This window comes from Sturnira hondurensis, unplaced genomic scaffold (assembly GCF_014824575.4).
Source record: "Sturnira hondurensis isolate 20B ecotype Veracruz unplaced genomic scaffold, ASM1482457v3 Scaffold0024385, whole genome shotgun sequence".
NCBI classification, from domain to species: domain Eukaryota; kingdom Metazoa; phylum Chordata; class Mammalia; order Chiroptera; family Phyllostomidae; genus Sturnira; species Sturnira hondurensis.
In genome coordinates, this window is record NW_028097016.1 from 128,776 (window position 1) to 155,882 (window position 27,107).

At 47.8% G+C, this 27,107-nt stretch overlaps 1 protein-coding gene across 1 annotated transcript; it reads right to left on the reverse strand.

The window, feature by feature from the left end:
• Nucleotides 1-23,984: 23,984 nt before the first annotated feature.
• LOC118981624 (olfactory receptor 2AT4-like) lies at nt 23,985-24,977 on the reverse strand. The gene has a single exon (XM_037038430.1). The coding sequence runs from the start codon at nt 24,975-24,977 to the stop codon at nt 24,012-24,014; it is 966 nt and encodes a 321-aa protein (XP_036894325.1). The 3' UTR covers nt 23,985-24,011.
• Nucleotides 24,978-27,107: the final 2,130 nt, after the last annotated feature.

Sequence of the window (27,107 nt, forward strand, 5' to 3'; positions counted from 1 at the left end):
ATTCTGCCCCAGACCTTTTGCTCCCTTACTATGAGGAATGACCCAGCCTGGGTATAAAAGAGGGAAATCTTAGCCCCAAGTAGGAAAGGACTTGGTCGTAGTCATCTCTGTCCTGTGTCCCCCATTAAGCCATGCGTAGCACAGTATAGGAAAGAAGGATGCAAGGGGAGGAACATTTTAAAGTACCTACTATGTGTTTTGAGTTATATGTACTTTTATTTAATTCAACGACTCATTTTAGAGATAGGAAAGTTGAGACTCAATAAGCTTACATGACATGTTCCCAGTGTCACACACCTACCTGTAAGTGATCAAGTTAGATCTGATTCCAAACCTAGATTTTTGTCATATGTCAACCAAGAGTCAGAACTGGGGGGTGATACCTTGCAGACCAATGTGAGGCAGTTAGTGCCTCTTAAGTCCCTGACACATGATGGGCTTTCGGCAGCTGGTGAGAGGCTGGTGATGGTCTCTGTAGGGACAAGTTTCTCAGCCGTACTGGGTGGTCTCAAAGGAAAGATCTCCTATTTCATCCAAGAGAGAGAGTTTCTCTGTCTTAGAAGCCCAGATCTAGCTGGAGATTACTTTCCAGTACCCCCAACCTTCAGAGCATCGCCTTTTGAGATCCAGAGTTATCCTAACCGTAGATTTTGTTGTCATCAACTAGGAATAGAATCAGGAATGAGAACACGGATTCCCTTGAGGGGTAAACACAGAATGTGACAGTATGTGGAGCTGACTTCGTGCTCAGTGACAAGGTCAGGGCCTGCAGGCTCTGACAGGTCTCTGAATGAGCTACAGGTTGGGGTAGCAGTGCTGCCTCTGCCTGTTCACACCGTGGACCCATTCCCGGAGCTGCGCCCAGTGGCCGGGGCTGACCTCATCATGCGATGTGGTTGGTCTCCATGCCTCTCAACCACAAAGGAAGCAAGACATCATTGTCTCCAACCTGCAGACAAGGAAACTGAGCCTTAGAAAGGTTAATAACTTGGGCAAATACCCTATTTGTAACTTCTTCGTCTGTAAAACTAGGGCAATAAAAGTATCTCATGGGGTTGTTGTGAAGATTGTATGAAATAACATGTTTAAGCTTAGATAAAAGTGTCCGGCACAGAATAGAATTCAAAGACAGGAGCTGCCATAATTGTTATGATTTTTCCCCGTAGTAATCACATCGACCCATCACCAGGGCACAGCATGTTAGCAGTGTGTTTCAAGCTTACGTGTGCATATGCATCACCTGGAGAGGTTAAAACAAATAGATTCCTGCTTCCCTCCCCAAGAATCCACTCCAGTAGGTCTGGGCGGGGCCTGTGAATTTGCATTTCTAACAGGCTTACAAGTAACGTCTCTGCAGGCCCACGGACAGCATGCTCTCTGAGACACACTGTGTCACCGTACCTACCTCTCCCTCTAGTGCCTCACTGATGACTCAGGCTTGTGCCAGCCCACGGGGCAGGTAGAGCATAGACTTCTGCTGTCCGAGTGGGACCAAGTTTCTGTACCCAAATAGCTATCTAACTTGGTTCTCTAGCCTGCCAAGGCTGTATCTTCCTAGTCACAAACTCGTGGCTTTCTCCTGGCGTGGTAATTGCCTGAGACTCCTACTGATATTCTTGCCAGATCTCATAGAGGTTAAAGGCCACCCCACAGCTTGCACACAGATCTGGGCCTACGTACATGGGATGCCCTTCCATCTGTCCTGGGCTCAGCCAAGGACTGGTAGGCGGTGGACTGAGGACATGAGACTCAGCTCTGTGAAGAGGGGCCTTTTACACCTGCTAAGGGGAGAGTGAGTGTCAGCACAGAGTGTGAGCTGTGTGTGGACAGTTGCCAAGCCAGAGATTGCTGAAGCCCATGGGCTTGACGGTTGAGTGAGAGGTTCAGGGAGCAAAAGGGTAGGGCTGCATGGTACCCATTACGGACAACTGTAAACCTACTTTTACCCTGCCCTGTATTTGTTGAATTAATTGATGGCCATTCCAATTTCAATCAGGTGGAGAAGTAGAGATCCTCCAAAGTTGAGAACTCAAAGGTGGGGCTTGGGGGTGATAGGACACTCCTGCTTTTCCCAACCTCACTTTAGTTTGAGACTTCGTGGCAAACGATGATCCCTTGAGTGAACCCTGGACCCGGGCTTGAGCTGAGGACACCTGCTTTACCCTTCCAGTTGTCCAGGTGCGTACTGTGTTCTGTATTGTTCCTCCTTCCTGAAGGCCTGATCCGAGTACTGCAGCCCAGTGTCCACTGTGCTGTCTGTCAGCCTTGGGGGATGGCTGGGTAGACACACTTGACCTGGAGCCTAGGCAGTGAGGAGCGAGGCCCCCAAAGGCCATCATGGTGGTGGCAGCAGGGATTAGCGAGAGACCTAGAGGTCAAGTTGAATCTTAAAGTGAGGTCAGAGTCTGATGTGCCATCCCTCTTCCACCCCTCAAGTGCAGATTCCCCCCTGCAGGAGAGTAACTCTCGGGAGGGTAGGGGCAGGGTTTGGGGGGTAGGGCTTCACACTTGCTTCCCAGGCTGATGGTGAGCATCCCTGTGCTTCAGAGCTGCAAATGGGGAGTGGGGCAGGTTCTCATCAGACCTTCCTGAGCCAGTGGGGCCTGACCAGGATCCACAGCTGCAAGTACACTTACACTGGCTGGGGAGCTGAGGCTGAACCCGCCAGCTAGGGCAATGGGTTCCGCATTCGGGAGGTGGATGATGTGTTTGGCGGAGGCCATTGTTTAGGTCACCATACAAAAGTGCCTGGCCAAGGGCCAGGGGCCCTGAAATCCAGCCACAAGGATTTATGTACAAATCCTTATACATACATGTATAAGGCTGCAGCTGCCCAGAAGGTACACCTTTTTCTAATCAGTACAGGGTACCATGGGAAGGCCTGGGTTTGCATGTCTGAGGGGGAGCTAAGCTCTGGTTGGGGGCCCTGTGCCTGGCTTCTTTGGAAGGTCTTGGGGCCAAGGGCTGGTTCTCCTGCTCACTTTTTGGCATGGCAAGGTTGACATCCGCCTGCACTATTCCTGCCTTGCATCTAAATGAAAGTCACTCTAGAACACTCTCGAAAGAGGCCTTTGGGGAGGGGCATAATAGAGGAAAGAAGGAGAAGGGTGGTCAAAGAACATGTATAAAGGACCCATGAACAAAGCCAATGGGGGTGGTAGGATTGAGGGTGGGAGGTGGGTGGGGCAGGGGACAGTGGTGGGGAGAAAATGGGGACAACTGTGGTTGAACAACAATAAAAAATAATGAAAAAGAACACCAGATCCCCGTTAAGTTTCAAAAAAAGAAAAGAGGATTTTGTACTTGACAATGTGACCTCTGGCTTGTGGGTCCCTTTGAACACTGAGAAGTAAGTGGGGTGAGTAACACTTACGTGACATTTAGGAGAATGTAGTTCATTGAATAAAGCAAAAATGATAGGAGATTAGGGTTATACTGGGAATCAAGAGGCAGAGTGGAACACAGGTAAAGAGCCTTAGTTGTAATTAGATGCTAGCTCTTTCCTCTTGAGCCCGTTCTCCCTTACCTCCCTCCTTCCTTCCTTTCTAAGTAAAACAAACAAACAAAAAAAAAACACCCCAGAATAACAGCTGAGTGAGAACTTGAGAAATGTATTAAACTCTTGAGCTGCCTCTGTTCTCTGTAAAGCGGACACAGCACCACGAGCGTTCAGAGTGTGTTTATGTGATGCGGTGGGACAGAGCTGGGCGACACTGTCCTCTGTCTCCCCGAGGAGGGGCCTGGTGCCGGAGGCGGTGGTCGCACTGTGCCTTGTCAGGGTTGCCAGATCACTCCTCACTGCTCCCCCAGGACAGGAGTGGTCGCCCACTGCTGCGTACAGGGGAGGAAGGAGAGCCTTAGACACTGACCCGGTGTCTTACTGAAGGTAGCACAGCAACTTAGAGGTGGACCGAAGCTGGAACCAGGTGGTTGAGAGACCCTCTGGAGTCAGCATTTCAGTTTTCTGAACTTCAGAACCCAGGAGGTGTCCGGGTGTGTGGGTTAAGAACGTTTTTCCGCACACAGAATGATAATCCTGGATGGGGCCAGTGAGAGAAAGCTGAGGAGCTGGGATCCCTGGGAGTGCCTCCCGCCCCTCTGTCTCCTGGGGCCGATCCTTGCTCTCAGGCCTGCTGGAACTCAGAGGGCCTGCCCAAGACAAGTACCTCAGTGCAGTTGTTTAGTTTAACGCTCACTGTGGCTCTGCGTGGCCGGCATAATTGCCCCACACCTGAGATGAGAAAAGTGAGGCTCAGAGAGTAGCAGTGACTTGCCCAAGTTCATTGAATTGAAGTCAGGCCTGGCTCTGAGCCTGAGGGCTCCCAGACCAGGGTTTCAGCCTGTGGCTCCGTGGCACTGCCAATATTGACCACCAGGTGGCCATCTCCCCCAACTCCCGTCTGGCCACAGGCAACCTGGGGGCTTGAACAGCAGTGCCTGGAGCGGGTGACAGAGCAGCAATCTCTGTCGTCTTTCCATATGGCCTGAGGCATCACTTATTAATTCTGTTGTCCCCCAAGGAGAAACGGATGCCAGTGGGGGCCACAGCTCTCCAGAGGAGACTGTGCTGTGTGTGCATGAGCACATAATCTTCTTCAGTCTGGTTCCACTTGAAACTGGTGGACCTGCTGACCACCGGTTAGCAGAGAGGTGATGGGCATGATTTTCTTGGCAGTGTTCTTTCTGCTCCCCCTGTGGATAGGGCCCTGCTCAGAGGTGGCAGCTGGGTTGTCCTTCGTGCTTGTTTTCCTGCGTATTCTTTGTGTGGAGCATGGGAACTGCTGTGATCTTCTTGTAAGCCTGCCCACACCCCAGAAAAACTGGGAGGGGGTCTTCTGAATTCTCCCTGGAGCACCTCACCATGCTCCTTTCATTGATCCGGGCAGAAATGGACACCCCCATGCTGCCGGTGGGAGTCTGGCCCCTGGCTAGCTCTCCTGGAAACAGCCCCAGGCTCTGTGCTGCTCTGTGGCTGTCCTGGGGCAAGCCGGTGGGTTCCCAGCTCAGCAAGCTTTCTGGGTGGAGGAGGGCGTGAGGGTCTCCTGGCTGGCACGCCCAGTGTCTGTGAGGAGCTCTGGCACTCTTCACTCTCCACCATGGCAGTGCCTTCCTGGCGTGAACAGGGCACTCCTCAAAGGCTATGGCCGACTTCTCCCCTTTCCCACATGAGTCTTCTGTGTGTGTGCTCACATGTGTGGGAGTTCTCTTTGTGTGTCTTTACAGAATGTGGTCTTAGAGCCTCTTGTCCTCAGCTTGGGGGCTTCACTGCCATTCCACAAATCAGAAGCCTCCGTGAAAGTCCTACTCCATCTCCTGTCAAGTACAGGTCATGACAGCAACCTTGGCGGACCCTGAAAGGGTTTAATTCAGAAATGAGGGAGACTGGGGGCCTCTCAGTGGGGCAGGGACCCACCCTTTGAACTCTGTATCCCCAGCATTCATCAGAGGGCCTGCATGAGCAGGCATCGGGGAAGGCTTCTCAGATGAATGAAGCTCCCTGAGGTGACCCCAACACCCAGATTAGATCTGGTCCCCCTCTCAGGGCAGAAAGGGCTTTCCCCCTCCATAGCTCCCCACACTGCCCTCCACAGGAATGAGGTGGAGAACATGACAAATATTCATTAAGGTAAGCACTGCACGGCCATTATTTCAACGTTTCTGAGGTTTTTCTCAGTCTCATTCCTTCTCCATGATTTTTTCTAAATCCATGTATTCTTCATATTTTTCTCAAACATCGAAAAATTGTGAATGTACCCAATTTCATTGTCTGTTAGGTAATAATACTCATGAAATCAGTGGTTTGATATCTTAGTTATATTTTTCCTCATACACATTAAAATAAATACGTAGTCATTTTAAAAATAACAGAGACCACCAACAAACACCCTGTGTACCACCGGTGAGGTGTATAGCTCACAGGTTATCTAAATTTTGCAAAACCCCGTGAGGTGAGTAATGTTATTTTCATTAGGTGAAGAAATAGAAACTCAGAGAGGGGAACTGACTTGGCTAAGGTCACACAGAGTCTTCTGATCTTGGCCCCCCTGCCTGCAGAGAAGAGAGGGGAGGGAGGAGGAAGGATAGAGTGGGGTGCTGGGAGAGGGGTGTGGAGAAGCTACCAGTGAGAAATGACGGAAGGCAGGGAAGATGGGGGACGGAGGGCAAGAATCCACATCAAAAAGGCGAATGACCTGAGTCCCAGTGTCCTATGCACAGTAATGGCTGTGAAAATAGATCCAGATTCGCCTGCATTTGTGTGACCAAGATTTATTGTGCCAGCAAGTCCGGTAATTGGATGGTGAAAGCCCTGCAGTTGGGGCTGTTGGCTGGAGATTAATTGTGAGGGAGGAGAGGGAGTGGCCTGGCTGATGAGGGCAGCGGAGACTGTCACCCATCTGGAGAGCTGGGGCCGGACCTCAGAAATCAAGGGACCCCTTCCCACTCGAGTTGAGACCCAGAGAGGGAGGCGACTGGCCCAGGGCCAAGCTGTTCCACTGCAGAGCTGGGCCAGAGCCCTTCTCTGGGTGCCCCCAGTTCCTGGGAAAGATGGGCAGCTACAGCATCGGGGCAGGGGCGGGGAGTGCTGGACATGGACGTGGAGTCCTGAGGCCAGAGAGGGAGTCCCAGCTTTGTCTCTTGCTGGCTATGTAGCCTTAGGAAGGTGACTTAATATCTCTGAACCTCAGTTTTTTGAGCTTTCAAATGGGGGTGATGGTGCTGACTCTACCAGGAAGCAGGGATCCAAGGAGATGGTTGGGCCCTGTGCAGACCTGGAACCCACTCTGGGGAAACTTATTTCCACCTCCACTGCTCAGGGCTGGCTCTGTCCTGCTGCCTGCATCCTGCAAGCCCCTCACCTCCTCCCCAGAACCCTAAACTGTGGTGCTCAGCCACTGTGGGCACTTTCTGCATGAATGGCAGTATCCCCGGTGGGATGGGGAAACCCGAAAGGGTGTGGGGGGATCCCAAGAAGAGGCCCCGAGGGAAGGCAGATTTGAAGAATTAATCAGTCCTGAGTCCAGCCACCCTGCCAGCTAGGAGGGCCGCTTGCTGGCCTCTCTTAGGTGGCAGAACTCTGGCTGGGTTTCAAGGGGTTTGTCACCCGCCTCTTTCAGGGGTGACAGGGCTTGAGGGTAAGAGCTGGGGATGAAGAGAAGGGGTCTGGGTGATGGGGCTATGGGAGGGGTAGGAGTGGGCTCTGAAGAAAGAAGGCTCTTGGGTTCTACTTCTAGCTTTTAGCTGTGTGACTTCACAACTCTTCCTATCTCAGCCTTAGTTTTCTCATCTGCAAAGTGGGATTTACTTTATTTGCAAGTAAAAATGGTGATTTCTTTAGTTGCAAAGAACAAAAAATCACTTGAGTCTATTTAGACAAAGGGGAGTGAGAGAAGGAGCCAACTCTGGGGACTGGGACTGTACGGAAACATTGAGAAGAACCAAGGCTACTTGGGAGCTGGCGCCTCTCCCTGCCTCTTTGTCAGTGGGTCTTTGTGGCTACCTGCATAGCTCCTTCTACTCATTGGCTGATTCCTTTCTTCTCCTCTCTGTCTTGCAGCTTCTCCTTCCTCAGAGGTCCTGTTCTCCCACAGCCTTTGCTTACACATGACCTCTTATGGCTACGACTCAACTCCATGGTTCCTCCCGCTGGGCCACCTCGCAGTTCTCACTTCGTACTGCCAGATGCCCAACCTACCCAATTCATATGTGTTATGGAAGGACTCTGATTGGCCCGGCTCATTTGTCCTGCCCAACCTTGCCAGACATTACAGAATCTTTTGTGGTCTGCACCTGATGAGGAGGTCACAAGGCCCTTGTAGATCTGTGGGAGGGACCGGCCCCTGGGCCTGCTGACATGCTTCATACTAGATGGGGGTGGGGCGGGGCTGGATGACTTCTTGTATGTAAAGCACTGTACATGGCTCCCTGAATACTGGAGGTGCTGAAAAAGTTTGCCTGAATGAAACTCAGCAGTCCTCCTCTCACACCAGAGACCTTTCTCCTGGCCCCTTCCTCTTGCCTTCACCTTCATGAAGGCCTCCAGCCTTGAATCCCCTCACGTCTGAAACTTTTCTTGACCTCTCTTCCTCTCCGGGCAGCCTAGAGGTTGTCCCATCCAGGCCCTCTGCAGCACCCTGCACCCCAGCAAGCCTTCCTGCACTTTTTTTAAAAATATTTTATTTATTTATTTTTAGAGAGAGGGGGAGGGGAGAGAAAGAAAGGAAGCGAAATATTGATGTGAGAGAGAAACACTGATTAGTTGCCTCTTGTATGTGCTCTAACCAGGAGTGAACATTCAAGCCAGGCATGTGCCCTGACCAGGAGTGAAACCAGTGACCTTTCATTTTATGGGCCAACACCCAACCCACTGAGCCACGCCAGTCAGGGCAAACCTTCTCACACTTAAAGCTCCAAACCCAGGCTCTGCTGTCCCTCTCAGAAGACCTCCTATCAAGGTCTATGTCACTGGGAAGGAAGTAGGTGATTATTGCAAGCAGCTCCTGTTCATTGAGCCTTGCCTTCACAGTCCCTCTCCAGATGGAGCTTTGTCCAGAGGAGAGAACTGAGGCTTCGCATGGTAAGGGGAGGTGAGCCCAGCTCGAGCGCCAAACTTGGCTCCAGAGCAAAGCTGTTGGTGTGAGCTGTCAGCATTCCTCCCTTCCAAGGGGAGTTTCCACAGTCCCTCTGGTATTTCCCCCTCTCTCTTGTTTTACAAGATGAGTTTGCCAAAAGCTAATTTTTGTTCACCACTAACAGCTAACTTTTATCAAGCACTTATATGTGCCATGCACTGTTCTAAGCACTTCACATGTGTCAACTCATTTGATCTGTATAATAATTCTATGGGATAGGTGCTGCCAGTTACCCCATTTTGGAAACAAGGAACCAACACCTCAGCCTAAAGTTAAGTACCTTGACCACAGCCACACCACCGTGATGGAGCCCGGTTTCAAAGCCAGACCGGCTCACTCTAGACCCCAAGCTCTCATGATGCTATGCAGTAGAGTGGCCACGGAGCTGTCCCCACTCTAGTTTAGTGTCCTGGAGCCCATGTTCTGCCCACTTTCTCCAGGAACTGATTCTACCAATCACTGCCTCCCCTCTTTAAGCTCCCTCTCCACTGGCTCCTTAGCACTCAACGTGTTTATGGCTTCCTCATCTCAGAAATGTCCTGCATCCCATGTGACTCCACAGCTACTCCTCTTTCCTCACTACTGCAGCACAGCTCATTTTTCTTGGGTTTTTCTACATGTTCTCTATACTTCCTCACTTCTCTTCACACTGGTTTCCACTCCTCCCATTCCTCCTTAACTCCATGCTAAGTGTACAGAGAGTGTGCCCCCACCTTTCCAGAGGAAAAAAACTGTATGCCCCTCAGCAGCCTAAAAAAACTGTCAATCAAACATGAAATCAGCTATGTACACATTATAGCTCTAGACAAAATTTTCATAAAGATTAGAAAGAGTTGCAAAGGCAAACACTGAGTACTTTGGCATAACCCAATTGATGATGACACCAGAGTCCAGTCTTCTCCTTTCAGCTCACGTTTTGCTCTTCTGCTTGTGTGCACTGTAATATTATACCCAGCCAATATGTCATTCAAGTGCAAAGACAACAGCCCAAGAGTCTTTAAAAGCAGCAGAACTGACACTTGCACTGTTGTATTCCCCTGGGTACATGTGGTTCTTACTTTTCTTCACTTATTTAACATTCAGCCATGCTGGATTGTGGCTTCTTTCTTGGTAACTGTAATTATTAGAAAATAGTACCAAAATAAAGTCTCCTTTATTTTTCCTTTGTGGTTTCTCAGTTACCATACCTCCCTGTCTTTATGCATATCTCAGCCTTTCTCTCTTCCTCCTACAATCTTTTTTGTTTTCTTTCCTTCATGTCTCTATCCCTCTTCCTAACACTACTACTTTCCTCTCCCAGTCGGGGATTTCTGGGAGAGTTGGGTAGGAGTCACTAGTGTGCCAGAGTCAAAAGACACCCCTTCCCTGCCCAAAGCCTAGTGCAGAGAGATCATTCTGGGCCATGGGTAGGGTGTGTGTAGGCCCCTCCAACCATTTGGATACACTGTGCCCTTGAAAACTACTTTGCCAAGGTTCCCAATGCAACCTTCGTGGAGTGCTCCCTGCACGGCTGCCTGCTGGTCCCTAAATCCAGTTTTTAACTTTTCACGTTACTGACCACTCGGCAGCACCAGGGACCACTTACTCTGACCTTCCTGAAGCAGTTCCATTCCTCCTGAGTTGACATCACACTGCATCCCTCTAACTCCCTGTCTATCCTCCCGCTGTGCAAACTCTAAGGATTGGAATTCTCTGAAGTTCCAGCCTCAACCTTCCATTCACTGTGCACACTCCCTCGGTTGACCTAATCCACTCAGACAATGTGACTGACTGTTTGTCGATGATTTCCAAACCTCTGTCTCCAGGCGAGGTCTTGGCCCCACACATAGATATTCAGCAATATCTGCTGCTCCCAAACCCGCTCCTCCTCCTGCGCTCCGTCTCCACCCAGCCTCCCTGGCCAGAAGCCTGCATGGCTTCCTTGAATCCTCTCTGTCCTTTGCTTTCTACATCCAAACAATAGCAGAAATCAGAGGGATTCCATACTCGTGTGGACTCTCTGGAAACTGCTTCCCTTTCTGGGAAGAAGAACAGAGTAGAAAGAACACGGGCTTTAGGGTCAGGCAGACTTGGCTGGAAATCCCGCCCTGCCACTTACTGCCAGCATGACTTTGGTGACTCTTCATTCCCCTGGGGCTTAGTCTCTTTATCTACAAAATGGGGGTAATAACCACTTTGAAGAGTGGCTGTGAGGGTTAGGAGCAATGCCGTCAACACCTACCGCTGAGCCTGTCCCACAGTAACAGTAATAGCCTTCCTCGTGATGATGACAAGGATCATTTTTATTGCTGGATTCACCGATTGCTCCAGGAGCGAGTCCCCCTCTCTCTCCTGGGCCATGGCATCAGCCTCCTCACTGAACCCCTGCCTTCATTCTCCATCACTGTCCCCAAATCTGCTTTCAGACAGTAGTTGAAGAGAGTTATTTTTTGAAAATGCAAATGTGATCATGACACTGACCTGCCTAAAACTCATCTCTCCCCCCTTCCATCTGCCCTATGCCACTCTCTCAGGTCTCCAAGCAACTGCCGCTCGCTGCCTTCTGCCATGTTTTATTCAAGTAACTACCTCTGCCTCTGCCAGAATGTTTCCTTTCCCTCCATTTCCTCACACACTGCCTGAAAAATCCTCACCCTACACCCTGGCTGGGTGGCTCAGTTTGTTGAAGGGTCCTCCTGGGCATCAAAAGTTGTGGGTTCGATCCCTGGTTGGGGCACGTGTGGGAGGCAACCTATTGATGTTTCTCTCTTCCTCCCTTCCTCTAGAAAATCAATTTAAATAAGAAAAACAGAAAATCTTCACCCTTCATGCCCAAGGCCACGGCTGCCACCCCTGCCTCCACGGAATGTTTGTTTGGGGTTGGCCACCAGCTCCTGGACGGCAGGAGCAGGACGGATTCTCCTCTGTGGCCCCTGCCTGGCTGCACAGGGCTTGGCACAGAGCAAGGCCTCCCACAGCGTCCGAAGACACTTGCCCATGGTCACACAGTGAGTGAGCAGCGGGGCCGAGGCTTGAATCCAAGTCTTCCTGCCCAGGACTCTTTCCTCCCAGCAGAGTAGCAGCCCATGGCCAGTGGCTCGGGGTGGAGGACCTCTCCACAGGGGGGCGGCAGGCGACCTGAGGATGCCGCACGCCTCATCTCAGAGCTGTGCCTGATAAGAGGAGGAAGGATGAAATTATTCACTGCCCACGTCCTGTATCTTCCCATCCGACACGGACTAGAGATAAAAAATGAACGACACAAAATCCAATCTTCCTCGGTGCAAAGGCTGGCAGGGGTGCGGTGGGGGTGGGGGTGGGACCGCTCGTGGCCCAGCACATCTCATATTTATTGGCTCATAATTGAAGGCAGCCTGGAGATGTCCCAGCACTGGCCCCCGGCAAGACGGATGGGGACACAATGACTGTGAGGGAGGGAGTCAGGACACAGCCTGCATCACAGGACTGCAGCCAGGGAGGAAAAGCTGGAGGAGGGGAGGCAGGTAGCCGGCTGTGCACTGGCCCCAGGGGCTGACCCAGACCCAAGGCCCTGCTTCCACCACCCATTTGTGATGACCTTGAGTCAGACACTTCCTTCTCCAAGCTCATAATGTCAAGTTTCTGCTGTTTTCTTTTTTCTTTTTAAAGCTAGGTTATGGGAGAGCTGTATTGGGATTTGGGGAAATCTGGACTACTAACTTGCTGTGTGACTTTAGGTGAATTCCTTTAGCTCTTTGAGCTTTGTGCTTTCTCCTTGTAAGAGGAAAGAATGATTCTTTCTTTCATGCGGAGACTGAGGGAGTTGGGTTGGCCCACACGGAGGCAGGCTGTGCATTTTAGCAACAGCGCTGCAAGGCTCCTGTTGGGGGAAGGCAAAGGAGTAAGAAAGGCTGCCAAATAACAAGCACCTGCTGTGACTCCCAATTGCTCATAGAACGGTCCAAATGCCCACGCTTGGCATTCAGGGCTCTGTGAACTCTGTGTGGTCCTACTGCTGTCTGCGCCACTGTGGGGAGAGGGGCTGAGGCTGGGACTGGGGCTGGGGCTGAGGGCCGGGACGCCTGGGTCTGCACTAGTCTCGCCACTGCCTTGTTGTGTGACTTTGGACAAGGCCATCTCCAGGTCTCGTTCACGTCTGTAAGATTTCTGCATGGGGTCTGTGAGACACTAGGGTCCCTATGGACCAGTCAGTCAGTGACTAAGTTCTGTAGTCTCTCCCTCTAAGGGTCCCCCGAGTCATTCCTGCCCAAGATGGCCATGCCTTACCTCGGTACTTCTCTCCTCCCGGCCCAGGCCGGCAGCCTCTTTGCTGGTCGCATAGCCTCCACCCACTGCTCTCTATACTCTAGTCAGAGCGACCTTCCTAAAGCATGTGTCTGACCATGCTGCCCCTTCACTGTGCCAAACCCTTTCTCAGTGACCCACTGTCCTCTGTCAAGCTCCTTAGATTGGTATTTAAAGTCCTGCATGACCTGGCCCTTCTTGCCCTTCTGTCCCCAACTGTCCACACCTTTCAGGCTGGCCTCCTCACTTCCCCCCTCCACATCTTTGCTCAAGCTGTCCTCCCACCCCCGTCCCTGCCCTCTCTTCAGCTGACACCAGGCCTGGGCTTTCTCAAAGCTGGCTACGAGGTTCTCCCTGGGTCCCTCCACCTTCCAGGGCACCACTGCCTTGGGGCTGAAGCCACTGCTTTGAATGAAAGGCCATTCTACACAGGCCCAATGGCTGAGTTAAGTGATATCATTAGGGAGCTTTTCCAAGTATAAATTATTAGTTTCCTAGATGTAATTTCACAGGGAGAACATGGCCAGAGAGAGGAACCTCATCAGTCTGATGGCTGATGCAGCCTGTACCAGATGCAAGATCGAATGTTCCCTGAACAGCACGTCTGTGCGTGACACTATCACGGTCACCCTGTGTTCGTTCCTTAAGGGATGAGACACTGTGGGTGAGACTCAGTGCCAGGCGGGGCATCCACAGTCCATGCTTACACTTCCTTCAGTTGTTACCATTTCATTTTCACATTCAATTCTTTAACTCACTTAGGGTTTGCTTATGCCTATGATACAAGGCAAAGCTCTAAAATGATTTCCCCCAGTTGTACTGAGTACATGTGAAGTGTGATGTAGGTCAGCATTTTCCAGTGTGAATCTATGGAACGCCTGTCCCATAAGATGCTCATGGGTCAAAATGTTCTGTTGTCAAAAAATAGTGTGGGGACTGTTGCATCCCATAATTTTGCTGGAGATTCACACTAGACAGCTATATAGTAAAGGCTCTGAGGAGTTCTGCAGTAAGTAAACCTTTATGTCTTGTTTTCTAATGTTATCTGACTAATGTTATCTGGCTGCAGATAAGTAACAGCTATGAACACAGCGCAGATGTCTACATTGGAGTAAAGACAATGGCAGGGTAGAACAGAGACCCAGGCCTCCTCTGCCTCAGACCCAGCTTCCACTCACTGTGGATCTGGGGTCTGGCCAGAGTAAATGATATGCAGACAACCGTTCTGCTCCAGGGCCCCCAGTGCTGTGAGCTCTGCCGGGAGCCAGAAAAAATGGGCACCCCAGGGAAGATGAGGTGGTCCTGCCTGGCTCTCAGCTGACACTTCACAGAGGAGTGTTTGCTCTGGGCCTTGAAGGATGAGCAGAAATAGCTCTTGTGAGGACAGGATCTCCAGTGGTGACACCCTGCAGGAGCAGTGACAGTGACCATCCATCCAGAACTGTGCACTAGAAGGAGCTGTATGGACGGAGATGCTCAGATTAGCTGCCCCCAGGGAGGCCAGGTGAGAACACATGTGTCTATGACGTGGGGCGAAGGCACACACGGGAGTGCAGCCAGAACAGGTGCTCAGAAGGGCCTAGTGTTCACTTTCCAAGTTCTGGGTCTGCCCCAGCGGGGCAGGTTCTCCCGGGGCCTCACTGTGGCAGCTGGTGCAGACCACGCAGCAGACTCTCCCGAGGCCTCGCTTTCCCTGGGGAGTCTGCGAAGTTCCTTCTTTGTCTGGAACCCCTAACCGGGGAATTGGAGTGCAGCAAGCAGAGAAAGTGGAGACCCAGACTCCTGGGAATTAATTAGGGCTTTTCAATGAGATCTGCTGCCCCTCTGGAGGCCAATTAGGGTCTCTGGGAGCTTGGGTCGGGGGAGAGCAGAAGTAGCTGTGCTTGAGGCAGGCACATCTGCACTCCCCAGGGCTGGGTCCCTCTGGGTGCAGAGTAGGCCTCAGGGGCACCTGTCCACCTAGAGGTGAAGTACAAGTGTGAAGATAATCACAGAACTGTTTCATCATCTAAGAACAGTTGAGAAATGCATCATCCTCATCACAGAAGTCACCCTCCCCTCCACAGTACTGTCCTGCAAAGGGCACTCACTTGGGGCCAAGTCCTAGGCTGGTCCTTCACATTCACAACCCACCAGCAATGCACAGGGCTCCAATTTGGCGCATCCTCACCAACACTTGTTGTTCTCAGTTTTTTGACAGTAGCCCTCCTAGTGGGTGTGAAGTGGCATTTCTTTGTGGTTTGATTTATGTTTCCCTGATAAGCAGTGATTTTGAGCAGCATTTCTTGTGCTTATTGGCCCTTTGTGTATTTTCTTTGGGGAGATGGGCACTCAAGCCTTTTGCCCATTTTTAAATGGGGCTGTTTGGTTTGTTATTGAGTCCTTTATATATTCCGGGAATTAATCCCATATCGGATATTTCTCTGCCATTCTGTGGGTTGCCTTTTTACCCCTTTGATAGTGACTTATGATAAAGAAAAGATTTTCATTGTGATGAAGCCCAGTTTACCTATGTTTTTCTTTTGTGGCCTATGCTTTCGGTATCATATCCAAAAAGTCATCACCAGATCTGGTGTCATGAAGCTTTTCTTATGTTTTCTTCTAAAAGTTTTAAACTTTTAGCTCTGTGTTTAGATCTTTAGGATAGGTAGTTTTTAAATCTTAGTTCATTTAATAAATGTCTACGGAATGAGGGATTTGTCTTCTAAATGAGGGATCCTGGTGCTTGCAGATACAAGGACGAATACAGCTCTCTAAGTTAGGCCTGTTTGAGAGGAGGGATTTGAGACCCAGAGAAATGAAGTAAACTGGCAAAGGCCACGTAGCTAAAGTGGGAGAATCAGGACTCCACTCGGTCTTTTGACTTCAAATCTACTCTCCCGTATCACTTCTCTCGCCTATTTGCACACCTCCTGCATCTCCTGAATGCCCAAGAACCAAGACCACGCTCCTCAACAAGGCTCTTTACTGGGCCCGTCCACACTTCCAGCCTCATCCTGAACCACCTTTATGTGCCCCTAACTTGATCCAGTGGCCAGGTCTCAGTGCAATGCCCTATGCTCTTTATTCTGTTGTCTTTTTTTACCTCAAACACACCCACATCCAGAGGCCCAGGTGTCGATCCGTTTGCTCCAGCAAGACTTTACTAACCGGCAGCCCTCACTTCCCTTCCCACAGAGTGCAACGTCTCAATATTATACGTCTTTGTGTCTCATTTGGCATCAGAGAAACCCATCCCTCCTGACTCCTCCTTTGGCTACTTTGTAAGGTCACATCTCTCAGAACCTCAGTTTCCTCCTCTGTAAAATAAGGACAACAATACTTAATGGCTGGTTTGTTGTGACACTTAGAAACGATGACCTGAAGCCCCAAACATACCGCATGGCCCAGAGCCAGTGCTCAGTAACATAAGCTATTGGTTCTGTCTCCTTCTCTCCTCCCCCACCCATTCTCCCTTACCTCTGTGGGGCCTGCGTCTGCTCTCCCTAACCACAGCATGGGCGTTTCCCTCCAACAACTCAGGTTCTGTCTCTGCCATGGCCTTGCAGCAGGGAAATCGCCCTGTGCTCATCCCCTCCCCTGCCCCCAGGATTACTATCCTCTACCAGGGAAAGGAATGAAGCCTCTAATGGGAAAGCAATGTACTTGAAGTCAGACCTAGTTAGCTAGGTCTGCCACCTGTGTATCTGGTGGTTTAATTCATTAATAGCACTATAGAAACGGTCATTTTATTTATTTATTTATTTATTTATTTATTTATCTCTCTGTATGCTCACTTGAATGTAGACTACACAGGAAATTTTCTGTTGTTCATCTTTCTATTTCCTATGCTGAGCTACAGTTTTTTTCTTTATAGATGGTTTTTGAATGAGGGATGTTATCAATTTGATTCAGAGTAAAAGGTAGTGGGGAACATAGTTCATTCAGGATGTCCCCCTTTTAAAGCAATGAGATCCCCTAAACTATAAGCAACTTTTAGCATCTTAGAGGGTCCGATTTAGAAGGGCACTTAAGGATGCCCTGGTCCAAGCCCCTCATCTTAAAGAGAGAAAAGAGATGGGTTAGGAGTTGGTGAGGGACACACAGCAAGGCTGCGACGAAGTATAATTGAACCCTGGCCTCCTGCTGTCCAACATAATGGCAAACATCCAACACAGTAGCTTGTGTAAAATGTGGCATCTACTTGTTCATTGAACTGGGAAATCCAAGGGCATAGTTTGGCTTCTAATAAGGCTGATCCAGGCATTCAAGCTATGACTTTGGTCTCTTTGCTCCACCACTCAAAGAATCTGTATCTGTTCTTCCCATGAGGTTAAGAAGAAAGGCATTTAATGAGTGGAGACAGCTAGATGGGGATGAAATGGATCTCAGCCAGGAGGCCTGGGCTGTAGCTGCAGTTTTTCTTTAATTTACTCCAGGTCCTTGGGAGATACATCCTCTGTCTCTGGGTGTGAGGACATCCATCTCTACAACGGGCATCTGATGAGGTGATTGATTGTTCAGAGAGTGCGAGGCAGCTAATGCTGAATGACACCACGTGTCAAGGGCTGAACTATTTATTAAGCTACTGCTGTGTGCCAGGCCCTCTGAGAGGGGCTGAGCATTCAGAGATAAAAAAGGCAGACCCAGTGCTAGTCCTCACATGGCTTGGTCTCTATGAAGAATACATGCAAGTAATAACAAGGAAACTGTAAGGCAGTGTGATAAGGGTTATGATTGGGAACCTCTCATATTAGCAGGAAATTGTTGTTCTTTTCCTAGCATATCAACTGGAACAAAAATTGTAATGCCTTCTACAATAGTAACACAAATGAAGTTATATACTCAAAAGTGACTATCATGTTTGTTGAAACATTTAAAAAATTTAAACGGGCCCTGGTGGGTGTGGCTCAGTGGATTGGGAGCTGACCTGCCAACAGAAAGGTCACTGGTTTGGTTCCCTGTCAGGGCACGTGCCTGGGTTGTGGGCCGGGTCCCCAGGACGGGGTGTGGGAGAGGCAACTGATAGAGGTTCCTCTCACACATCAATGTTTCCCTCCCTCTCTTTCTCCTGCCCTGCCCTTCTTTCTTAGAATAAATAAATAAACAAACAAATAAACAATAAAATCTAAAAAGGAAAAGAAAAATATCTTTAAAAACGTAAATGAAAGACATAAAAAAGATTTAAGTAAATGAGGAGCTGTATCAGATTAGTGTGGGGTAACAATGCAATCTCAAAATTTTATTGCTAAGTTTTTTAAATATTTTTTTTATTTATTTTTTAGAGAGAGCAAGGGAGAGAGGAAGAGAGGGAGAGAAACATCAATATGTGAGAGACATATAATCTGCTGCCTCTCACACACCCCCACCTGGGGACCCAGGCATATGCCCTGACTGGGAATTGAACCAGTGACCTCTTGGTTTGCAGGCCAGTACTCAGTCCACTGAGTCACACAAGCCAGGGATATTGCTAAATTTTTGAGTGAGTTTACAAACATATTCCAAAATTTAAATGGGAGAATAAAGACAAAAAATAGGTAAGTCAAATTATATGTATACATATATGTGTGTGTATATATATGAATCATATGGGTATTATTTAATTAATACATATGAATCAGATAGGTAAATGATATACTGAAAAGCTGTAATAATAAAATAATATGGTGCTGTCATAGCCATAGGCAAATTGATAGTATAATTAAATAGGTAGTTCAGAAGTAGACAAGGTACGTAGGAATTTGGAATATATAAAAGTGGCACTATAAAACAATGAGGAAGAGCAGATTTTTTTACACAGATTTAAGGGGAAACAAAGCTTTCAACATGAAGAAAAAAATCAAATTCCTACTTTACATATTAAACAGAGAGGAATTCCACATGGATTCAAGATGTAAATGTGAAAGATAAAGCTAGGGGACCGATGAAAGGAAATATCAGAGGAAAACCTTGGTGAAACAGTGGCAAGGAAAGGCCAAAAACTCACAAACCAATAAGAAAAAAAATGTAATGGATTTGAGTATATAAAAATAAAGAATTTCTGCTACATGAAGGACAGAGCATAAAATTGAAAATATATTTGTAATATTTAAAGTTGCCAAGGAAAAAACAGAGAAATCCTGAAAGCAACAAAATAATACAGGAAGTCCAAAGAAAATGAGCAAATGTTCTCAATAAGCAATTCACACAAGGGTAAATGCTAGTTGCCAACAAGTATTTACAGAGGTGCTGCATTAGTGTAGTAATCAGAGAGATCAGATTAAACAGAGTGAGGTACCAGGTTAGCCTGATAAGGATGACAAAACATTAGAAAGGTGGATAATACCACTGTTAGCGGGCGTGTGGGGAGATACAGAGTCCATTACTGCTGGGAGTGTAAATGGTACAACTATTCTAGGAAACAATATTAAAGTACACTCAATTCTCATTTGTGGCAGTTCCTGTTTTATAAAGTAGCTGCAAACATTGAGTTAGCGAAGAGTGAATCATTCTTCTAGGGAAAATATAGGGTTTGTCTCTTGTGAGCTTCTGGTCACAACATCTTCATCAACTGATCAAATACATACCCTGTTTTATGTGTGTTTCTATTTAAAAGTACTTTAGTAAATATACATGTTGTTGATTCATTAATGTTGAACTAGGCCACTAGCACTGTAACTCCTGCCTGAATGAAACTTATCTAACGCATCATACATTTTGGGGGCTTAGGAGTCCTAGACAGCACTCCAGCACTATGCTTGGGTACCATTTTAAACAGCAATATTACCCCACTCCCCAAAAGCACAAAAATGCAAAGCAAAACAAGACAAAGCAAAACCATGGCCAGAAATAGACCATGAAAAGGATACTTGAATGCCGTACAAGCTGAAACAAGAAAGCAGAGTGTTGCCTTGTTACACCTCAACAGGGAGCAGATACACAGGTGACTCCAATATTTTGTTGCCCCGGGCATGTTCGTGAGTGACCCCGAAAGTGCCATGAGTATGGTTTGGGGGTTAGTAAGTCAATTTACAAATGCAGAATCTGCTAATAATGAGAAGAGACTAAGTTTACCTAAAGTTTGTGCATACCCCATGACTAAACTGCCTCCTTGTTATATTTTCTAGGGAAAATCCTCCGTGGTCCATAGAAGGACACACACAAGGACATTTATGAAGACACTGTGGTAGCAAGGAGTTGGAGGTAATTTAGGTACCCACCCTAGGAAGAAAGTGAGATGAGATGCGATCATACAGTGGAGCATTATACATCAGTTGGAACCAATGAAACTAGATGTATAAATAGCAACACAGACAGATCTAAAGCACAGAACTGAATACAAACGTATGAAATAAACTGAGCTGTGTGACATAATTCTTTTTTATATAAATTAAAAGTGTACATATATACATAAAACAACATCACCTATTTTGCAAAGATATATTTATGGACATACATGCAATACAACAGAATGGATGCTTAGGTGGGAAAAGGGGAATAGGATGGGAATTGAGGGGTTGGAGGTAAAGAGGAAGATGAATAAAATAAGCAGGAGTGCTCATAGACTAATCGGTATAACATGCCCGGAGCTCTGTTCTTCTAAGGCCCCAATGTAAAAAAGTGCCTTGATGAGGGAATGATGAAGTGCCGAGGGAGAGCATGTGACTGGCGTCCACCTCACGTCTCAGGGTGGGTGTCAGGGCAGGCTCCTCCGAGAAGAGGATGTTGCAAGAGGAGCCTGAGTTAAGATTTCAGCTGACGTAGACAAAGCGCAAGAGGGCTTTGGGAACAAAGAAGAGTGAGTTATTGGTGAGAATGAGAACTTGGGTGTTTGAGTAACTGAAGGAAGTTCAGAATTGCCATGAAAAGCAATGTGAGATTTGAGGTCAGAGAGAGCATTTTGGGCCAGATCAGAAAGAGCTTTTGAGTTAAGCTGAGGATGGCAAGGCCACCAGATTTATGTGTCAGAGAGCCCATTCTGCCCATTTCTGGGATGGAGGCTGGACACACAGGCAGAGGGACCCATGAGGAGACTACTGTGCTCATTCGGGACCAAGAAGGCGGCAACACCTGCACCAGGGTTGATGAAGTGGGGATGCGGAGGAACGGATGTCGTCTCCAGGTATGTGGGGGATAAAGTTACCTGCTCTCGCTCAAATCTTCACAACAATCGCCTGATACTGATGGGAAAAGGACTCCCCTAAGTGTACCAGGTGTCAAATGCCTTCCCTCCTCCCCACTTTTTAGGGCAAGCTGCTCCACTGATTTTTGTGTGCGTGTGAAACCATGTGATTGAACAACACACTGCACCTCCTTCTGGCCACAGCTTACTGATCCAGAGGTGAGCCTCTGGCAGAAGGCCAGGCAGGCCCTTGGCTACTCAGGGACCTGTGACCTAGGGCCTGGTGAAACCATTTTTAAAATATATTTTTATTGTGTCAAAATATACATGATATAGAATTTACCATTTTAACCATTTTAAGTATAAGATACAGTGGCAATAAGTCCCTTTGCAATGTCACGCAGCCTTCACCACTGTTTCCAGAAGTGTGTCGCTGTTGCAAAGAGAAACTCTACACATAAAACAATCACTCTCCCTTCCCCTCTGCACCCCAACCCTGGTAACCATTATTTTCCTTTCTGTCTTTTCGCTTTACGGAATGACGCCCAACTCACTGAGCCCTTTCTGTCTTTATGATTTGACTATTCCACATCCCTCACATAAGTGGAATCATATATTTGTCCCTTTGTGTCTGATTTATTTTATTTAGCATAATGTCTGAGATGTATTCATGTTGTAGCAGGTATGGATATACCGCATTTTGTTCTTTTGTTTGTTTGTTGATGGGCATTTGGGTTGCTTTACCTTTTGGCTATTGTGAGTAGTGCTGCTAGAGACACAGGTGCCCAGATATCTCTTAGGATCCTGCTTTTAATTCTTTTGAATATATACCAGAAGAGGAATTGATGGATCGTTTGGTATTTCTATGTTTAATTTTTTTTGAGGAATCACCATATTGTTTTCCACAGTGACTGCACCATTCTTTCAAGGGTTTCAATTTCTCCACATCCTCACTAATGCTCATTACTTCCTATTTTCTATAATAGCCACTCTAATAGGTATAAAGTCATATCTCTTTATGGTTTTGATTTTCCTGATGGTTAGTGATGTTGAGCATCTTTTTATGTGCTTATTTGCCATTTGGGTATCTTCTTCATAGAAATATCTATTCAATTCTGTTGCCCATTTTTGGAATCAGGTTGTTTGTTATTATTGTTGTTGAGTTGTGGGAGTTCTTTACATATTCTGGATAATAATCCCTTATCAGATATATGGCTTGCAAGAAAACATATCACACATATTTTCTCCCACTCTGTGTGGTTTCTTCTCACTCACTTGATAGTGTCCTTCGATGCATGAAAGTTGGAACTAGTTTTTAGTAAGGAAATACGGGGAGACTGAGCCAATTAGGTAAAGCTACAGGTGAAAACCATCATTATTGTTGTTGTTATTTCATGTCCACTCATGAGAAATGTGTAGGAGGGACCAGAAGGAAATAGTGGGTGGGGGTAGAAATGGTCTGGGATTCCATATTGCCATGACCCACTCTCCATGGGATTAATTCATTGTTTCATCTAGAAGGGGAACTGAACACGAAAGGATGCCCTGAAGCTCATCCAGGGACACAGGGGACCAAAGTCCTGAACTGAAACACAAATTGACACCAGAAGAAAAGTCACAGAAAACAGAACTTGGTGACACGGGGGTAATTTTTGGAGTTGTTTCTTGGGTGGTAGTGGAGTGGAGAGCAAACAATTTCCTCTCCAAGTCCTTGGGTTAAATTCTAGTAGCTCAGGAACTCAGAGACAGGCAATTCATTTGGGTCTCCTTTAGACCTTGAGGACTGTGGTCCTACTGAAGTCTACATGTCAGCTTCAAGGACTGAAGACTAGAAGTGCTGCAGATTGAATAAAATTTGGATAGAAGAACACGAGTCCCAGTGCCAGTTGCCCAGGGCCAGTGCTCAAGAAAACCAGGCGCCTTCCTGCCATTCTGCTTTAGGAAGCCCTTTCTGAGCAGAGCAGGGTCTCCAGGCCCAATGAGAACTGAATCCAGGCACGAATCCTACCCTTTGCTGAATTGCATCATCAATTGAATTTTCATTGACATTGGGTTCATGCATTGGGAAGACGGTTAAAGTTAATTCTTTGATTGGCAAAAACCTGGACCCTAGAAATTGGAATAGGAATATCTATAATGAGACAGAGATGAGGATTATCTGTCACCAGGCCCCCATAAATGCTTTTAACTATATGTATGTTCTGTATGTCCTTGGAGAGACAAACCAGACAGTTCTTCAAGAGAAAACATGGCAGAGGGGAAGGGAATAGGAACCTGGGCCGGCCACTAAGGCCAGAAGGAGGAATTCCTAGGGCTGTATTTTGAGAAAGTAAAGGTTCTGGACATGGGGTCCTACTGATAAGAGGAAACTTCTCTACTTAGCTTCTGGTTGTCACAGGTGGGAAGTGCTGGTGTGGCTGAGAAGTGTAATGCTTTGGTGCCCATACAGGCTTGATAAGGGGCTCCACTTGCCTAAGCAAAAGCTAGGGGAAGAGCAGGCTCTTCAATGACTTCATGAGGGTCTAGATACCAGAAGTAGGTTTCCTGTGTGGCTGGTGGCAGTGAATTTTTAGGCAGTAAGAATTGAAATGGTAGCAGTGTCAGGCTTTATCCCTAACTTAGAAGGTGGTTTCTAAGTTACTGTTCTGGCAATAAGGGCAAGACTGATTCGCATTCACGTGCCAACAATCCTGGGACATTTAAAATGCTGGAAGAAGGGATACAAGGGAAAAGACTGAATTTATTGCTGGTCAAATACTTGAAATCTCTTGGATTCAAAATAGTTTGAATTCGTGGAAATGCAACCATAATTGTATTCACAGTCTTGTGAAATTGGGGATTCACAGCTTAAAAAATTAAACAGAAAACTCCATTTTGTCTGTGAGTTAAGGAAAGAAAAATCATTATTTTATTACAATGGAGGAATACTTAAAACTGTGTTTTGAGAATTACTGTTGTAACTTTCTGGCTGCTTGAATTGTCCACTTTTCCCTTTATTGTTACTAGCATTTGTGAGTAGATTAAGTTATATCTCTGAATCAGGGTTTCCCAGCATTCTTTGGGCCCTGAGGACATGCCATTTTGGTGATGGCTGCTTTGACATCCTTGTTCCTCAGTGTGTAGATGAGAGGGTTGAGGACAGGTGTGAGGATAGCATACACCACATTGCCCATGACGTGGAAGTCCAGGGGCAGGTCAGCCCTGTAAGACACATAGGCTAGGGCAATGGAGGAGTAGTAGGTGCCAACCACCAGGAGGTGGGAGCTGCAGGTGGAAAAGGCTTTTGAGCGTCCTTCCCGGGACCTGATGCGAAGCACCGAGGCCAGGATGTGGGCATAGGAGAGAAGCACCAGGACAAGGGGCAGGAAGGACACCACCATGGCGATGCAGAAGCCCATGAGGGTCTGGGGTGTGGTGTCAGAGCAGGAGGCCTGGACCACAGCCAAGTGGTCACAGAAGCAGTGGTAGACATGGGCCACAGAACCAAAAGCCATGTAGGATGTTTGCACCACTGGTGGGATGGGCAGGAGGAAGGCAGCAAGCCAGGCACTGGCTGCCAGGGCAGCATTGGTCTGTGGGGTCATGTGGACAGGATAGTGCAGTGGGCGGCAGATGGCCACATAGCGGTCATAGGCCATGACCACCAGGATAAAGGCTTCAGAGCATGTGAAGCTTTGGAAGAGGTACATCTGCAGGAAGCAGGCAGGGAAGCTGAGGAAGTGGTCCCCAAGCAGGAATAGGGACAGCATCTTGGGGACAGTGGTTGTGGTGAAAATGATGTCCAGAGCAGAGAGGTTGGTTAGAAAGAAGTACATGGGCTTGTGGAGGCTGGGCTCTGCCACCACAGCCACCAGGATCAGGGTGTTACCCACCAGGATGAGCAGATAGAGGAGGAGAAAGACAAAGAAGATAGAAAGGAAGAGGGGTTTCGGCAGAGAGGGGATGCCCAAAAGGTAGAAGGTGGTCGAGGAATCCTCTGATCCATTACAGGCTGTGGGCTGCATGGTGGGCTGGCCTGGCTGCCCAGGAGCTGAGCAGTGAAAACGTGGGAACCAGGTGCATCTGGGGACCAGAATAATCAGTGATTCTGGAATGAGAATTAAATAATGATCACTGTATAGTGAGTGTAACCACATTTATTTGTGACCTTAAAAGAAAGATGACAGACCCTGTCTTCATCCTATCCCAGAATTCCCTCTTTCCTTTTTTAATCAGGTATGGAAAAAATACCTATGATATACAAACATGTATAACATTATATATAATACAGGGTATCTAGCAGACACGTTGAACAAGACAGAGAAGGTCTTCAACCACATGGAGCTGAAATTTTAGTGGTAGAGAGAGACATTAAGCAATAAATCACACAATTATTTAATTGCAATTGTGTTAAGTGTGATGGAAGAACGTTCACTGCTCCTCTTCCACATGGGACCCTTTGGGGGATACCAGATTTCTTAAACCAGGCCTCTAAATGCCTTTCTCTTTTGGCATTTACTTTAAGTTCTTTAAAAAGTGAATCTTTGTCACCATGTTGCCAGGGAGGACTGACTTCTCCAAGATTTATAACAACATGTTGTCCTCCCACTAAAATTATTAGCCAGGAAATGGCTCCTTTCTCTCGTTTGCTTGGTGCTGTGGTTCTGCTTGTCTCCCTCTACACTGAGTATCCTGCATCCCATCGGGGAAGTACTGATTTGCCCTCCACTTTGGACTTGTCCCTCAGACTAAGTGACCTGCCTCCCTCCCGCCCCCCCCCCCCAAGTTCATGTTGAGACCGGTAGGACTGCCTCATTGATCCTGGTGGTGTCATGAGCAGCATCCCTGTGATTGCCCCAGAGTCACCTCTAATGTCTTTCTCTTCTCACGACACCCCTTATGCATAAAGCCACCAATGTAAAAACTAGAAAAAGCCTTTATTTTCAAGGCCAACCAGTTTCCCCCTGAAGGCCAGACACCAAGCAAGGGCTTTCTGAGGTGCCACAGGCATTGATTGTGGAGTCGCCACCAGAACTCAGGTCTTTTGTTCTCAGGACGGGACTCTCTTCTATGCCATGTTCCCTAGAGAATCCAGAAGTTCAAGTTTATAGGGGAGAAACTATTAGGATCTGGATTATCTATTTTCCTTTCTGTTTTATTCATTACTAACATGAGACAAATCTATATTTCAGATTTTTATGAGTGTGTAAAGCTAAGTACTACATTAGGAATTGGTACCTGGCAATGCAAATGCTTGTTTGAAATAATGATTCAGAAGTCAGCCCCCAGGACCTAGCAAAAGAGCAAACCTGCTTTGTCCCAAATTGAGAGGGTTATCCCTTACCTAACCAAACCCCATCCAACAGATTCAGTCACCAGGTTTTACTTACACCCGAAGGGGCTCAAACTGCACTACCCCTGACATTTCTGCTCTCAGAGAGGCAGTCAAAGCTGATGGTCCCAGGTGAGGCAGAGTCGGGGATCTGCGGGACAGAAATGCAGAGGCCCAAAGCCAGAGGAGTCCTAGGGGCCATCAAGTCCAGCTACCCCTCTCCTGCCTCTGGAGTCCCAATGCTGAGACCCTGCTGGGGAGGTGGCATCTGCTCTTCACTGCCAGGTGGTGCCGGACCACCCACAGGTAGACCAGGTGTGTGCTGAGTCACCACAAGGCAGGGGCACCAAAAACACTTCCTGCAAGAATTTCACATTTTATATTCGAAAGCACCATTATTGTTTGAATAATGCATTTTGAATTACATACTACTCCCAAGTGAGGCGTCCCCATGCTTGGGGCCTGGAGAATGCTATTTCTCAGGGCACAGACCTGGCCCCAGAAGGTCCTCTCTGTAAGGACTGTCTGTGAACCAGTTACAGTGCTGGTGGGGACAGAGAAGGACAGAAAAATCCATCACCCAAATGTCCACTTTGTATATTTTAGGTCCATCATCATTTTGCATCCCAGCCCTACCAGGATGGCTATGCCCCTTCAACAAATGGAAAAGTGGAGATCAGAGAATGGCAGGCAGTTGTCCAAGGACATGGCTGGTGAGACGTGAGAGCAGAGGTGGTTCTGTAGCCGACCTGCTGCAAGGGAAGGGACTGAGCTCCACTTGGTAGCCGAGCATCCTGGCTCCTGGGCCAGTTCTGCCACTCAC